Source organism: Strix uralensis, chromosome 7 (genome assembly GCF_047716275.1).
Source record: "Strix uralensis isolate ZFMK-TIS-50842 chromosome 7, bStrUra1, whole genome shotgun sequence".
Lineage (NCBI taxonomy): Eukaryota > Metazoa > Chordata > Aves > Strigiformes > Strigidae > Strix > Strix uralensis.
In genome coordinates this window covers 1,691,498-1,705,816 of record NC_133978.1, presented here as the reverse complement: position 1 = coordinate 1,705,816, position 14,319 = coordinate 1,691,498, and the positions used below count along the sequence as shown (strand labels likewise).

Genomic DNA, 14,319 nt, shown 5'->3' with positions numbered 1-14,319 from the left:
CTGGTGGAGATCCTCCTTTCAAATTTCAGCCTCCTGGAACCCGAGCTGGACATGTTAAGGTTTACCACTCCACACACAAACCAGGCTCCTGTCTGCCCTCCTACAGCTGCCCTCAAACTAAACCACTCGGTGTTCAGGCACAAGTCAAGAGAAGATGGTTTTACTGGCACAACGTGGGAAAAGCCATGGGCTCCCTTTGCTTTCATCAAGGCAGCACCACCACCGGATTTCAGCTCTCTCACTGACTTCACGCTCCACGCTGGCACGAGTTGGCTGCGCTCACCTCTCTGACGGGCATCAGTGGTAAAGGTCCACGTGCACCCAAGCAGCACCAGCTTCACTACCCAAGGCAGCTGCACACAGCGCACCCGTGCCCCGGGGCAAGGGGACAACATACGCAGTGCTTCAGCCTCTATTTGGGCCCCTGGAAGTTGCCCAAAGATCTCACCCCAGAAACATAAAGTTCAAAAGTCAAGCATGGGTGTTCAAAGCCGCCAGGAGACAGCCATCACCCCTGGGCTACGCTTCTCCAGAAAGCGAAGGCCAAAGAATCGCTGTCGATGTACCATACCTGCGTGGTTTGGGGGAAAACATAGCTGAAGGTGGGAAATTGGGGATCCCCAGTCCTTAGCACAATGCTAACCAACCAGCAGCTGCACTCCCCGCGCCCAGCCCTGCAGCGTTAGCGCCATCACAAGCCATCACCCATCGTACAGAGCTGGTGCTGCCGAGCAGGTACTCGCAGGGGAGGAGGAGAACAAGGCAGCACAAAGCGCTACAGTCTGGAGCACTGACGCACAACAATTTTGCCCTGTGTCTATCCCCCAGGTCCCCTCTTGCAGCCTAGGCAGACCCCTGAGCAACGCCACACTGCTGAGCTCCATGTCCCTGCTTGCCCAGACTTATTTCTCAAGACAGCATGCTCTGCCAAAGCACAGCTCTGCTGTGACAAAAACAAAACCATGTTTAGGCCAGGTCCATGCAGTAAGTCAGACACTACAATGCAGAATTCAGCAGATTTCATTTAATGTCATGTGCATATATCCATACATTTACTTATGTCAATGGTTTTGATGTGCGTGATGCCAGGTCTTGAAAAATCTACTTGTTCATTTACATCTGGGAGCGTGAATTCTCTCAAGCAATCATCTCGGGGTGGGTTTCCTTTTTTTAAAAATCAGCTTTCAACCACATCGCTGCAAAGATCATACTGTGAATTGAAGGTAAAGCATGCAGAGCTGATCCCTAAAATTCGCAGACAGCTCTGCAAACACTGTTGCAAAGGGTTTTGCCAAGAAGCATGGGGCACGAAGAAACCCCCTCCCTCCCAGGGAGAGAGAGCACTGATAAGAAACAGGTTCCTCCTGTTCAGCATCCCAAGCAACAGCGAGGCAAAGCAGCAGAAGTAACACCTCATCAATCCTTCAAGGAAGTTTTTGGCCAAGGCTGAGGAACAGGGCAGAGAAGTAGAGACAAACCATCCCCCCCCCCCAAAAAAGAAAAGAAGAAATAAATGACACTTTCACCACCACATACTCACAGAAATTTCACTTTTTTTTTTTTTTTTTTGTCGTTTAAGTGACAGGACTGATAGATCCTGGGGTCACGGATGTTTACCCTGCAACGCCCTCCGTCCCAGCAGTTTTGTGGTAGATTTTTCAAGCCCTGGTGATGGCTCCCAGGAAGGCTTCTCCTATCCGCTCCCGGCTCCCGCACGATCAGAATCTATTGCATAGCATTTATTTCAGATAAGGCACTGTTTTGCCCAACGCAAACAGCAATTCGAAATCAATGCAGTTTCCATACAGTCCAAATTTGATGGCCTACAGTGCAATAACACATAAAATTAAAGGCAAGGTCTGGAAGAATAAACCCAGCTTTAAATTTAAACTTAACATTAAAAAGATAAAGGAAACTACATTTTTCAAAAGCCTTTTTATTTTCCTTCACCATTGTTGTTTTACAATACAAATATCACCTTGTGAATACACAAAAACCCTACAGAAGATAACTCTGCTTCACGTAAAATACAGAATGGATATATATATATTTATATATATATTTTCTCTTCTTCATTCTTTAAAAAAACTATTTTGTTCTGCACATTGGCAAGTTTAGGATAGAATACTTCCCCAAACATACAGTATGTATGGTAGGAGTGAAACTTATAATTACATGCAGTTTCTGCACAAATATTTTAAAGAAATAGATTATCTTTGTTGTTTTTCAACAACATTTCAATACGGGATGGAGAAACCATTCGTAGTTCACTCAGTGATCATTTGTAAAATTCTTAAAAAACAGGAATTCATGGCTGTTTTTCTTTTTAAAATACAGCTACCAAGTAGACAATAAAGTGATACCTTTTAGTTTGACCTGCCCACAATGTGTGAGCAAGATCGGACCCTTTTTATTTGGTTTTTTTTCCCTACACATGGCAATTTCAACATTATAAGCAAATTTCCAGTTTAATTTAGCTATAAATGCAAAAATTAGTAATTATACAGTATATATAATTCTGCTTTCATGGAATACTTTATTTTAAATAAAAACATTTAAGACTGCCTACTGACCATACAATCAAGACAAGAAAGGCACTAGAAACATAGACAAATCTCTCTCTCCCAAGAAGCATTTTCTTTAAATTTTAACTCTCTATTCTCTGACATGTAAAAATCTTTTTAAATTTAATTTTCATACACATTTTGAAAAATAAAGTTAGGAAATACTTAGAAAATCACTTTACAATTTTTTTTCTTTTTTTTTCTTTTTTCTTTTTTTTTTTTTTTTTTGCCCTTTTTGACACAGTCACTGCAGATTCTACAAAATCAAGATTGCCAAACCTTCCTGTGTCTATCATCTTATTCGTAGCGCGGTGCAACAGGTAGAAAGATTTCTCGATTTTACCCAAGGCAGGTATTAGAAACCTTCATATAGTCATTTGCTTAGAAAATGGCTTACAGCCCAATCTTTGGGGCAAGAGATATGAAAAGTATGTTTTCCCAAGAAAATAATATGCTTTATTCCCAGATGTGACTGGAAAGACCAGAACTTATGATATAAAAGCTTTCATTTATGCTGTCGCATCATATACAAAGGAACATGGTGATGGGTAAATGTAAATCCCAAATCTATTAACAAGAAATGTATAACAGTGCATGATAAGTTAAATTTTCTTTATTGTTGTCCAACGCAGATCCTTTGGAGAGAAAAAAAGATCACAGTGCTTACCAGGTAACTGAATAGGTTAAGTCAAGGGAACTGTTAAAAGAAAGGGTTAGGGAGCAGTTGATATTTTTTTTATGGCATCTTCTCGTACGGAGTTCTTAGCACTTGGGACAGGTCCTTTCCCCCCCATTTTGTCCGTCGACACGTTGTTACGTGTCATTCACCAGGCGGCTGTATTTCACCTGCCTGCCCCGGTGCAGCACTGGCCAGGGGAAGGGCCAGTGGTAGGAGCGAGGTACAATTCCTTGGACATTCTTTTCAAAGTACTGGAAGGGCTTGTACCACCAGACCCTTGCAAGGAGGTTAGTTTGGGAAGCTTCTTTTAGCACCTGCACAAAGATAATCAGAAAAAAAGAGAATTACAAAGGAGCATGTCACTGACTTGCACGACTTCACTGCACGTCGCTTGCTACCATTCATCAGGGGCGTCTTGCTTACAGCTGCTTCCAAAAATCTCTTGATATCTAGAAACACTTCCCAAACAGATCTGCATGGACAACGATCAAGAGGAGCCAAGCTACTTTTCCATAGCCCCCCTGTACAAACACACAAAACGCTGCTCCCAAGTGAGGCTCACCCTTGTTTCCAAGCCCTCAGCTGTTCAGCGGTCCCACAGGAAAATAATGAATGGCCCAAAAGATCAGTCTATACTTTGGGAGTGAAAAAAGAACCCAACCCAAAGCACAGCTGTTTCCCTAAGTAGCTCTGAAATTACACGTAGCTCAAGAATCACTTCAGAGCCTGGCTGTGTGCCTACAAGAGCAAGGCATGCCTCAGCCCATCCAGAGGAGGTAACAAACCCTGCCCTGCCCTCCACACGCTCTCCCACCCCCCCTTTTTCTTCTCCTAGCCATGAGCAAGCCACAGCCCAGACACAAGGAGTGGGCAGGCACCAGGGCAGTTATCCAACTACCCTGCTGCATCTTTTCAACACCAGAGCAGGGAAGCGTTGTATCAGCCCACCAGAAAGCGCAAGCATAGGGCTTGTATGCTAAGCTTTCTTCCCATGTCATAAAAATCACATGTAAAATAAATCCACTTAAGCCCTAGGGGGCTTTTGCTTTTAATTTTAAGGTCAGACACAAGCCACAGCCCTCTGCATGCACAGCAGCACCAGGAAGAGAGACTAGCACACAAACATGTGCTCAGGTAAGGATCCAGGGATCGGCATTTCCCAACATCTCAGCAGCTTAGGGAAGCAACGTTGAGCCATCTTCTGAGTCACACCATGCAGCAAAACAGGCACTTTCCCATACAGCGAGACAAAGGGCTTTTCTGAAGCAAGATGTCATTAGCACTCAAGGTAATCCTAACTTCAGTAGCTGCCAGCTTGGAAGCACAGCCACTCAGCACCGTTGTTTTGACAGAGGCCAGGAGCAAATTCAAAGCGTGGAAGTCAATCTGGTGGTGCATGACAAGAGTTATGAAGTCTGGGCACAGATTGCTATCGAACACAGTGGTTCTCAAACTGACTGAAAATCAAAGTGCGTTCTTTGCAATCAGGCATTTGGTGGTAAAAACATACCACAGGGCTTGACTGTGGTGTATTGCTTCAAGCAGCACCAAAGCCACTGGAATAATATGACATGGCAGCTAGAAGACCTTGATATGATCTAAAAATCTGTACCATCACAATATTAACTAGTTTCTTATCATCATGCTAGGTCTTTCTTAAACATAATTAACTGGAGTCATATGCAACAGATAAGCAAAATATTTCTCCATGTTGCACAGAGAATATTTGGACACCAATTTCCTGTTACAGACCTAAGAGTAAGTTTCTCTTAACTCACTAGGTCTTTCCCATGGATAACAGACTCGTGCGTTTTCTCACACATTGCTCAGCATTGTAAGCTTGTCTCTTATTGATCTAGCTCACTGGCAGGAAAGGAAGAACAACGAGAATGATATGAAACCTCATTTAAACTTCTTCCTTCAACCTTTGAATCATTACTGCAGCTCTCTGGTTGAGTGTTACAAACTCTGCTTTGCTCTCTCCCATCACGTGCTGCGTCTCCTCCTAAGCAGCTCCTTGTTCTCAGCATTTCCCTCATCACCCTAATTTCCACGCCTTCCCAGACACGGGCCTTAGGACAGGAGCAGCCTGTTCTCCACTGCACTACCCTCCAAAAGGAGAACATTTCCCTTGGTCAGGGGAACTTTCCACCACTTGGAAAGACTTTGAAAGACTGCTTCATTTGTAATGCGGCCTCATACTATTCTTCAAGAGACCTGTCATCTAACTAAAGGGCACAAGCCACAGGATACAAGGAAAACCCAGCTGGCTTCAACAAATAAAAAAAAAAAACCACCCAAGGCAAACAAACCTCACCACACCTAAACGGTTTGCTCTGCTATCACAAAACAGGCCAACTGGCCCAAATTCAGAAAGACTGCAAAAACTGAGGTTACACGGCAGAAGCACGGAGAGGCCTGCCTGTCTGCCCTGGGCAGACCTTCAGGTATTTTTGTGGGCAAGACTCAAGGTGAACCCGACCAATGACGCCTCTTTCTTTTCTGCCAGTGTGAGGCGGGGAAGAGAGGGATGCTCCACCAGACACGGGTGAGTCCACTCCTCCTCCTGCAGAAAGGCTTAAGGCAAAGAGTGGATGTTCACCCACCCCCGCGCGACAGCAAGGGGACTGACGTGGATCCGAAGACTGGGAGAAACTCACTTGCTGGTTGGCCATTGTGTGATACCACCAGAAAAGTCTTGTAGTGATGTAGTAAGCCACCACCACGTCCACAGTGTAGTGGTCATGAGCAAGGAGGATGCAGAACATCCCAACCATGCTGAGTGCCCAGCAAAGCCAGTGATACCACCAGAGTCGTCGTGGGGAATCTGGAAAGAAGCACAAGCAGTGATTATTTCAAAGTGTAATGTTATCAGTGTAATCACTGTAATTAGCAGAGGATGTGGACCACAACCCTGGGTGGGTAGTGCATTAAGAGCAGGATTGTGGGCATCACAAAATAAGTATCATTCCCTTAAGGTTTAACTTGAAATTGTACTCAGTGATAATGAGATCCTTGGAAAATCGAAAGGTTATGAAGTCATTGAGAAACAGGCCCAATACATAACAATATAATATACCCTGATTGGTAAAATTAACCGATTTGTATTTCAATATTGATTCAATATAGATGGCAATCCATCCCTCTTGCCTTTCGTAAAAGGTAAGTGCATACATTAAGGCCTGATTCTTGCAAAATGAGCAACCTTGCATTTAGCATGGCATTCATCTCTCTCTAGACTAGGAGACACATAGTCGAAATAACATTCAGCAAGCAGGGTGCAATGAAGGTTTCAAGCATATTCTAAACAAAATTTTTTTGAAATAAAATGCTTAATTCAGACATCTACATGGTGAAGTGGTTTATTTTGTCTCCAAAGTTTTCTTCTTCAGTAAGTCCTAAGTCTTTATAGTTCTATTATTTTTATTTAATTGAAAAAGCATGCATTTAATTGTATTTACCGATCAGCACAACAATAATTCTTCAATTAGCAAGGAATTATACAACAGGAAACTCCAAATTAACAGTAACGAACTTACACTCTTTGATAAATAAGTATGTAAGAGTTAATATGACGGTGTGACCGCTGTACAGATAGTCGCCGCACATGTTGTGGGATCCTGTGATGGACAATCCTCCGCCAGCAATCAATTTCATTATCCTTCGCAGATGAGATTCCCAGTCTCCAAAAAGCTGGTGGAAGAGTAAAACACAAAAGCACAGTAAAATATCAGTGCTAACCTTTCAGAGTTATGGTGTTAGACAGCAACTTTGCCCTTCAGTTATTCTCTCTTTTTGCTTTGATACCCAAGATCAATTAATCAGTAAATCTGAGACATAAGTTTATTTTTTTTATTGATGCTTTGCATCTATTATAGCTAGTGCTCATGTAAGCACAGGCCATATGCACCTCCATCCATTCGTCTAAAATATTATTTTATTTGACGTATCCAATGTATGAAGAATCTAGGACATTATTACAATTTCCCTATAAACACAATATCCCAAAGGACTCCTGTTTTTTCCTACACTCACAATATAGACTGAAAAGGCATGGAAAAAAAGGCAATTCTATTTAGACACATATTAGTTTATGTATACATGTGTGTAAAAACCCTTTACACCAGGTCACGTCAAGTCGCAGTGAAAAACACGGCATCTTTTCAGTGTAACACCAAGGCAAAAAACTGGTCCAAAAGCTGTTAAACTCCTGCCAGTGGCTACACTCAGAGTGCTACACTTCTGCTAAAACAGGCAGCTGAGCAAAAGTTTTCAATGTTATTTATAAGTACTTATTGCTGCTATCATGTAAACGCGTAATCTTTCTCCCAGGTTTTCTTGGCAGCCTTTGCTAATGTTTGTGGCTGTGCAGGAAAATTATTTTTAGTGGGAATCTTCAAGCAGAGCTAATGGGTTCAGATCTCTTTTTATTCATTATATTCTTGCACTGGGATACACAGTGGGCATGTGTGTGTGTGTGTATATATATATATACATATATGAATGTCACATACATACAGTGAGGTTCAGAATAATGACTCTTGGAAAACCTACAGCTTCTATAATAGTCTCAAAAATCCAGCTTCACCAATAAAAAGAATTGAAAATATTTCCAGCTATAGCTAGAATTTTGTCATGTTCTCTAAACATCTGTTTTTCCTTCTGTTCAAGTGGCAATGTACTCTAAAATAAATCAAGCTTAATTTAATTCATCTTGTTCATAATAGCACAGGCCCTAATGATAATCCAACAGAAAACGGGATGAACTGCCCAAGCCGTACATCCAGCTGCTGAAACCCAGACTCAACACACAGAAGAGAGTATCTCACTCCAAACTCTAAGGCCTCCCACCACCCTGACTTGGAAAGTCTTCAAAATCGTTTCTTTCCACTTCATGTTTCGAAAGAAACATACATGGTGTTTGTCAGAGCACGGTGCCAAACTTCTGTGCTGGCCTTAACTCCCACAATCCGTGAGAGCGATGGGGATGTTCCTCCACACCCGACGGATTTGCTCTGACCCGCCTCCAACCCACGGTGCTGGCTCAGAGGGCATTTCTGGAAAAGTGTCAATTTGCCTTAGGAAAGTCAAACTGAAGCAAATCAAGTCCTTCTGGTGAGGACACCTCTTTCCCTCCTTCCAGGTGACTGAAGGGCAGCTGGTACTGTCCCAAGACTCTGCTTTTGCTGCTCCCAGCTCTAAAACAAGCCCAAATGTTAAAGAAACCCACAAAGAAAGTGCATGCTGTGGGACAAGCATGACCAGGATGTACTCAGCACCTCCAGGACCCAAAGAGAAGCAGGAACCATCTGAGCTCCAAGGAGCAAGACTAATGGATGAATGCATGTGACTACACAGGTGCTGGATCCTTACCTCATTTTATGAGATTTTAAAATCCATGGTAACCATTTAACAGTCAGAAGGAAACATAGATCCTCCTGGCTGGCCGTTATAGGCATGTTTTTGTTTTATTTTAAAGCTCAGTCTTGCTTTAAGAAGTAGAAATTAGTACTTTCTGACAGATTTAAACAGGGTCTTCGCAGGAATTAAACACTTCTTGCTAACAGTTTCTTACAAAATATTAAAATAATGCTCCCCAAAGCCCACTCTTCACAATCACATATAACTCAATAAGGTGTGGAGAGGTTATTCTTTTCCCACCAGTATATTTATAGCTTTCAAGAAAGCTTAGTCTTATCAGGGCAATAGAAGAGCACAACATAGGCTTGTCTTTGAGTCATGAGACAGACTTGCCAACACTGTAAATTTATAAAAAATGGCAGACTTTATGGGCAGACTTCAGCCCATAAATATCTGTGCTTTCTTTTTTAATTTCATAACGGTTGACTGATCAAATACCATGTTGACTCCTCTCCCACTCACTTCTCTTTACCAAAGACCTCAGTCCCTCAGAAAGCCACACGTAGCTTGGCAAACGTTCTGCCTTGTCAAACAAACGGTTAGCTTTACTTCCCTGAGGAACCGAAGCATTTCGTCTTTGTTTATACACACCAGCAATCCTCCGAAACAGCGACAGCACGTGTACCTAGTCAAATCAGGATTTTACTATCTGTAAACCAGTGATTTTACTACCTGTCATCTAAGTAACGGCTGTGCACACAAAGCCACTGAACTGCACATGCAGAAATTACTGGTTTTCCCCCCTTTCTCCTGCTTAGATCAAACTATAGCACAAACAACCCCAGGGTGGGCACAGAGATGAACCACTACGGAGAAAAAGCACTTGTGTCTAAAATGTGAACCTTGTTCCCTAGCACAAAAGTCCAGTCTGTGTTAAACTGCATTTCCCTACCACAAACAGCACGTTGCAGTAAGGACTACGCTTACACCAGCACCTGTGTGATACAAGGTGGATGCAACACCACCACCCCCATCCCATCTCCACCCCCAGCATGGGAATTACCCCTCAAGGCTGACTACAAGGGTCTTGCCTAAGCACCTCTGTCTCAGTAGCCTGGTTTCAGCCACAGCTCTCACAAGCCCATTTTATTCCTTGGCAACAACAAACAGGAGTCAGTGCTAGATCAGGGAGGAAGTGGCAAGTCCTTGTGCTAACACAATTGCAAAAATACATGCAGGGACAAATGGCTGCAAAGGAGACAGCCTTAGAAAAGTCTCTCTGGGCCATTTTCAAATACAAATCATACTTGGATTTGACACACTGAAGTGCTTAGAAATAAATGAGTCACATGTGGCACCTTCACAGATTGCACACCTTCGACTGCTTCGGTGGAGACAGAAAAATGCTGATGGTACAAATTAGTTGAAAATGATATAGAAATTGCATAGATTAGCACTTCGAAAAGGGTGTGAAGGCCTACACTGCCCCGAAGCAACCGTCAACACCTTCACCAAGAAGGAAGCTGATGATCTGCAGAAGGACATCCCCATCATGTCAAACCGGTATTTTCAAATTAGTAACAATTATTGAGAAAGCGTTGCTCATAGTTTTGGTAACAGCAGGACAAGGGGCAAACATATACATTAAAATATGGAAAGGCAGCAAGAAAAGCTTACCTTCGGAGAACACTTGAAATGCATGCCAGGTACTGGGAGTGTAGTCACATACATTGTAATACACCGATACAGGTATAGTGTGCCAACTATACAGAAAAATCTTCTGCTAATTATAGACCTAGAAGAAAAAAGAAAAAAAAAAAAGAAAAAAAATAAGGAGGTCACTCAATGCAAACAAAATATGCAAAGGTAAATAAAATAAATGACTGTTCTCTTCTGGATGCTTTTGAAACTTGTGAGAGTATCAGTTTACACCTGAGAATACTTAATTACTTTACAAATATTCCCACACTTTACAGGTCAGAAACACAAGAGCAACTCAACTAACATTACCCATGAAGGTGCAGATTACAGGAAATATAAGGATTAGAATACAAAAGCCTGTGCAGATTTAGTATTGAAGACATTAAAAGGGATTTCATGCCCCACACCCCTCCATTAGCTTTGAGAGGTCACCAATTTTCTATTCAAGGCAGGGGATAAAGTTACAGTATTTTCATTTTAAGATGAAAAGCAGTAAGTTAGTATTAGCTGACACACACATGTAGTAATTACAAAGGGCTGCTTGAGAAGAAATATCTTGTATGAATGAAACAAGTGAGAACCATCTTTCCCGAGCGGCATTGAAGAGGAAGCAATTCACATCAGCAACAAAACCCCCAAAATACAAATTCAGAACTGCGTTGGCTACAGGACAGGGTGTTTTCACAGGAAGCCACTCGCCAGGCAAGCAGCCGTAGCTGCAAAGAGATTTATTCACTGAGGGCTGCCAGCGAGTCGCTGCTGTACGCAGAGCATGCAGATGCAATTCTGGGGTACCGCGATGCAGTTCTGCAAAGCCAGCAAGAACACAGCGGGTAAAGAGCTGCAGCTGTGACTCAGGAGGGACAGCCAGCCCCAAAACTGGCCCGTGGAGTCTCACTGCTACGTACCAACTAATAACATCACAAGGAAAGAGCTACGACTACGACAATTAAACCCCATCCGGCACATCCACCAGGACAGGAGCAACCTCTATTTGGAGCTCACAGAGAGTTCAGCAAAGACAAATTGCTGCCAGCATTACAAAAATCAAGGTCAAATACAGTTACAGAAGTTTCTGACCTTAACCACATAAACCCTTTGTGTCCTTCTGGTTACAGACCCTGTTGGTTTTGGTTGATTTTACATTATTTACAAGTATAATCATTTGGGGAATACAAGGGTTACAACACAAGCTGCAAGTTCTGGCATTCATTTGTTGCTATTTTGAAGCATTCACTTTTTTAAAAAATAATATTTCTATCAAGCAGAGCTCTCTTGAAGCTCAAAATTGGCCATCTTTTTTATTTTTAATAGCTTTTGGCAGAGTTATTAAACTGTAGTGCTCCACTCTCGGCGGAGTATGACTTTGCAGTGCCAGATCAATAACAACTTGAGTGTCTTAATTTATCAGAAAAGCTTCAACTATTACAGCGTAAATGCACGTCGCGCTCAAGTGCTCACTGCTATTGAAACACAGTATTTCATTTTTTTTCTTTCCCTTCTTGGTGTAAACATGGACAAAGCTGGGAGATAAAAATTATTAATGGAGCTCCATGGACTGAAATTCAATAGTGGAAGGCACCATGCCACTGGGGCACTGGTTTCCCTCTGCGTTTTGTATGGGAATTCTTCTCTTGGAAGGGTGATCCAATAAAGATCTCGCACTTGTGCCTGGCTTTTATAACCAGACACAAACTTGCTTTACTTTATAACCTGGTATAAAGACAAACAGGGATGCTGGGGATTAAAGACTGAGCAGCACTGTATTTCAAGAGACTGAAGAAGCAGCAGTGTTCTATTGAGCACTGAATTTTTAATTTTCATTAAAATTACACATGAACCTACTTGTTTTAGCTGAATTTAGCATATTTTAGCTTAGGAAAGTCTGTGTCAAAGTGCTCTGTACTGTAATATTAAAAAAATGTAAAAAGCCTCATATTTTCCCTTCTCAAAAGGATTTGTGTGTGTGTGCGTGTGTGTGATTATGAGCCAGCTAGCAAGTACAACCTCTAAGCTTATTACTGGCCAAGACAATTTTTATTACAGTCATCCAATCCTCACCTAACGCAGGTAGTGAGCACTCTGCTTTTTCAATCCCATGCAGCTGCGTGCAGGCTGAATCAGATGTCAAGCATGGCCAAAAACCAGCATTGTACTTCTCCCAAAACATCTGGGAATGCTTCCCAGAGAAGTTAATTCTGCCTCGGCAGCGTGCCTGGACTCATCAAGCTCCCCGCGGTGTCTGCAGGAAAAGGCTTGGGCAGACGGGAGTCCCCAGCCAAGGGCTGCACATCCACCCTGCTCCTGCTTGCTGGTGAGAAACCAACCCAACCCGATGCCGTGGACAGTATTCTGTATGGATGCTCAAAGACAGCTGTCACCAGTCTCCTCACACCAAATCTAGTGCCTTGCCCTGAAGCCAGACAGAAACTCCAGTCTCTACCTGAAGGTAAAACTAATTTTCAGGCCAGAAAGCAGTAACAGGGGCCAAGGGAAACCCTGCACTGTGGTTAGCTGGACAGACACACCCAACACCCTCTTCCATTTTGACCCCAACTTTGCAGTCCAACAAAGACGACACGTAGGTCCTATTCAGCACCATCATGCAATCCCTGGACTAAACAAGGAAGACCTGAGTGATCAGTATCATGAATGACACAGCTTTATCATCCTTCATTGCTTGGGAGAACAGCAGGCTCAGCTTGGATGAAATCAGGTTATCGGCAAATAATGGATCTGGTAGGATAAGCAATGGGAAATTCACTGCTTGGCAAAGAAAAGCGTTTCAAAAAGCCTGAAACTATGAAACTGCCTCCTTCACTCAAAGGTTCAACCCAGGCACTGACTGCAATTCAGCTCACGGGTAACAATGCTGCCAGTTCACCGGTGACCCTGAGCTTGCACTTGGAGACATCCCTGAATGGTATCTCTATCATCTGAATAGGTGAGGAACCAGGTCTCACCCTGCCCAGCAACCACCTGGCTTCACATCGTATCTTTGGATCTCGAATGGAGTGTGGCAATGGCTACCCTGACACCATCGGAGGTCAGAGAAGGAAGGTCCAGCTGTCTTAAACCCCTCTCTTTATTCTTGAACTAAGTTTCAAAGGGAGGTGATAACCCACACCACAAAAGTGATTCAGCTCTTTTTATAACACTTAAGTGATTCACCATCCAAAGCCACAAGGATGAGGTCCTCCAGATAAAGCCACCTCACTGGGTTCCTGTTAGCACCTCTGTTAGCACCTCTCCTGTTCTTCCCTTTCTGCTGCCTACCGACAGCTTGGGTCTCTTGAACATCCGATACCTCTGCTCACTGACACAAAAAGAAGACTTTTGGTCTCCAAAGCATTACGCGACCAGTACACACACACTGACCAGCACTGCCCAACTATTCCAGGGATGATAACGGGAATGGAAAGCTCTGCGGCTCCCTGACATCTTCCCCTAACACCAGAAAGAGCCTTTCTAAAGCAAGTAAAAACAAACACGTCAAAGCAAATTGGGGGGTGGGGGGGAAATCTTCATATCTATCAATGATACCAACATACTTTATCATCAAGTCAACCCATGTCTCACTGCTTTGACATCTCCAAGGACCTTATGGATTCTGCTGTTCTTAATCTAAAGACTCTGCCCTGCTCCATCACAGGGTGTTTGATCCCTCAACATTGCCCTATTAACCTGACACCCCATTCTGGAGAGCAATCCCATGTCACCTTCTCTAGATGCTTCCCTTGGTTTTGAGCAACATTTACGCTCAGAGATCCCAACAAAGTTAATGGTCCCCTACATTCACCGTAGGCAGCTGGAGGAGTGGGGAGAAGAGCTGGAGTGCAGATGCAGCTACCAACATAAGAGGGATACTGAAGCTTACAGCCATAAAAAAAACAAGAGGCCAACCCAGGGTAAATCCTTCCTCCTGTACACATGTGCACATTTGAGAAATTAAAAAAAAAAACCAATACCACAGTTTTTTACTATTCTATAACAACAATAAATTAAACAAACAAA

General features: G+C 43.0%; 1 protein-coding gene across 24 annotated transcripts in view; it reads right to left on the bottom strand.

The window, feature by feature from the left end:
• Positions 1-1,009: 1,009 nt before the first annotated feature.
• Positions 1,010-14,319, bottom strand: part of SGMS1 (sphingomyelin synthase 1) — a 101,087-nt gene continuing 87,777 nt past the window's right edge. For all 24 annotated transcript variants that reach the window (XM_074874138.1, XM_074874142.1, XM_074874139.1 and 21 more), the window contains 4 exons: positions 10,282-10,399; positions 6,783-6,936; positions 5,904-6,070; positions 1,010-3,557 (listed from right to left, as the gene is read on the bottom strand). In XM_074874138.1, coding sequence (XP_074730239.1) covers positions 3,378-3,557; positions 5,904-6,070; positions 6,783-6,936; positions 10,282-10,399 — 619 coding nt within the window. In that variant the 3' untranslated portion in view covers positions 1,010-3,377. The remainder of the gene's footprint in view (positions 3,558-5,903; positions 6,071-6,782; positions 6,937-10,281; positions 10,400-14,319) is intronic.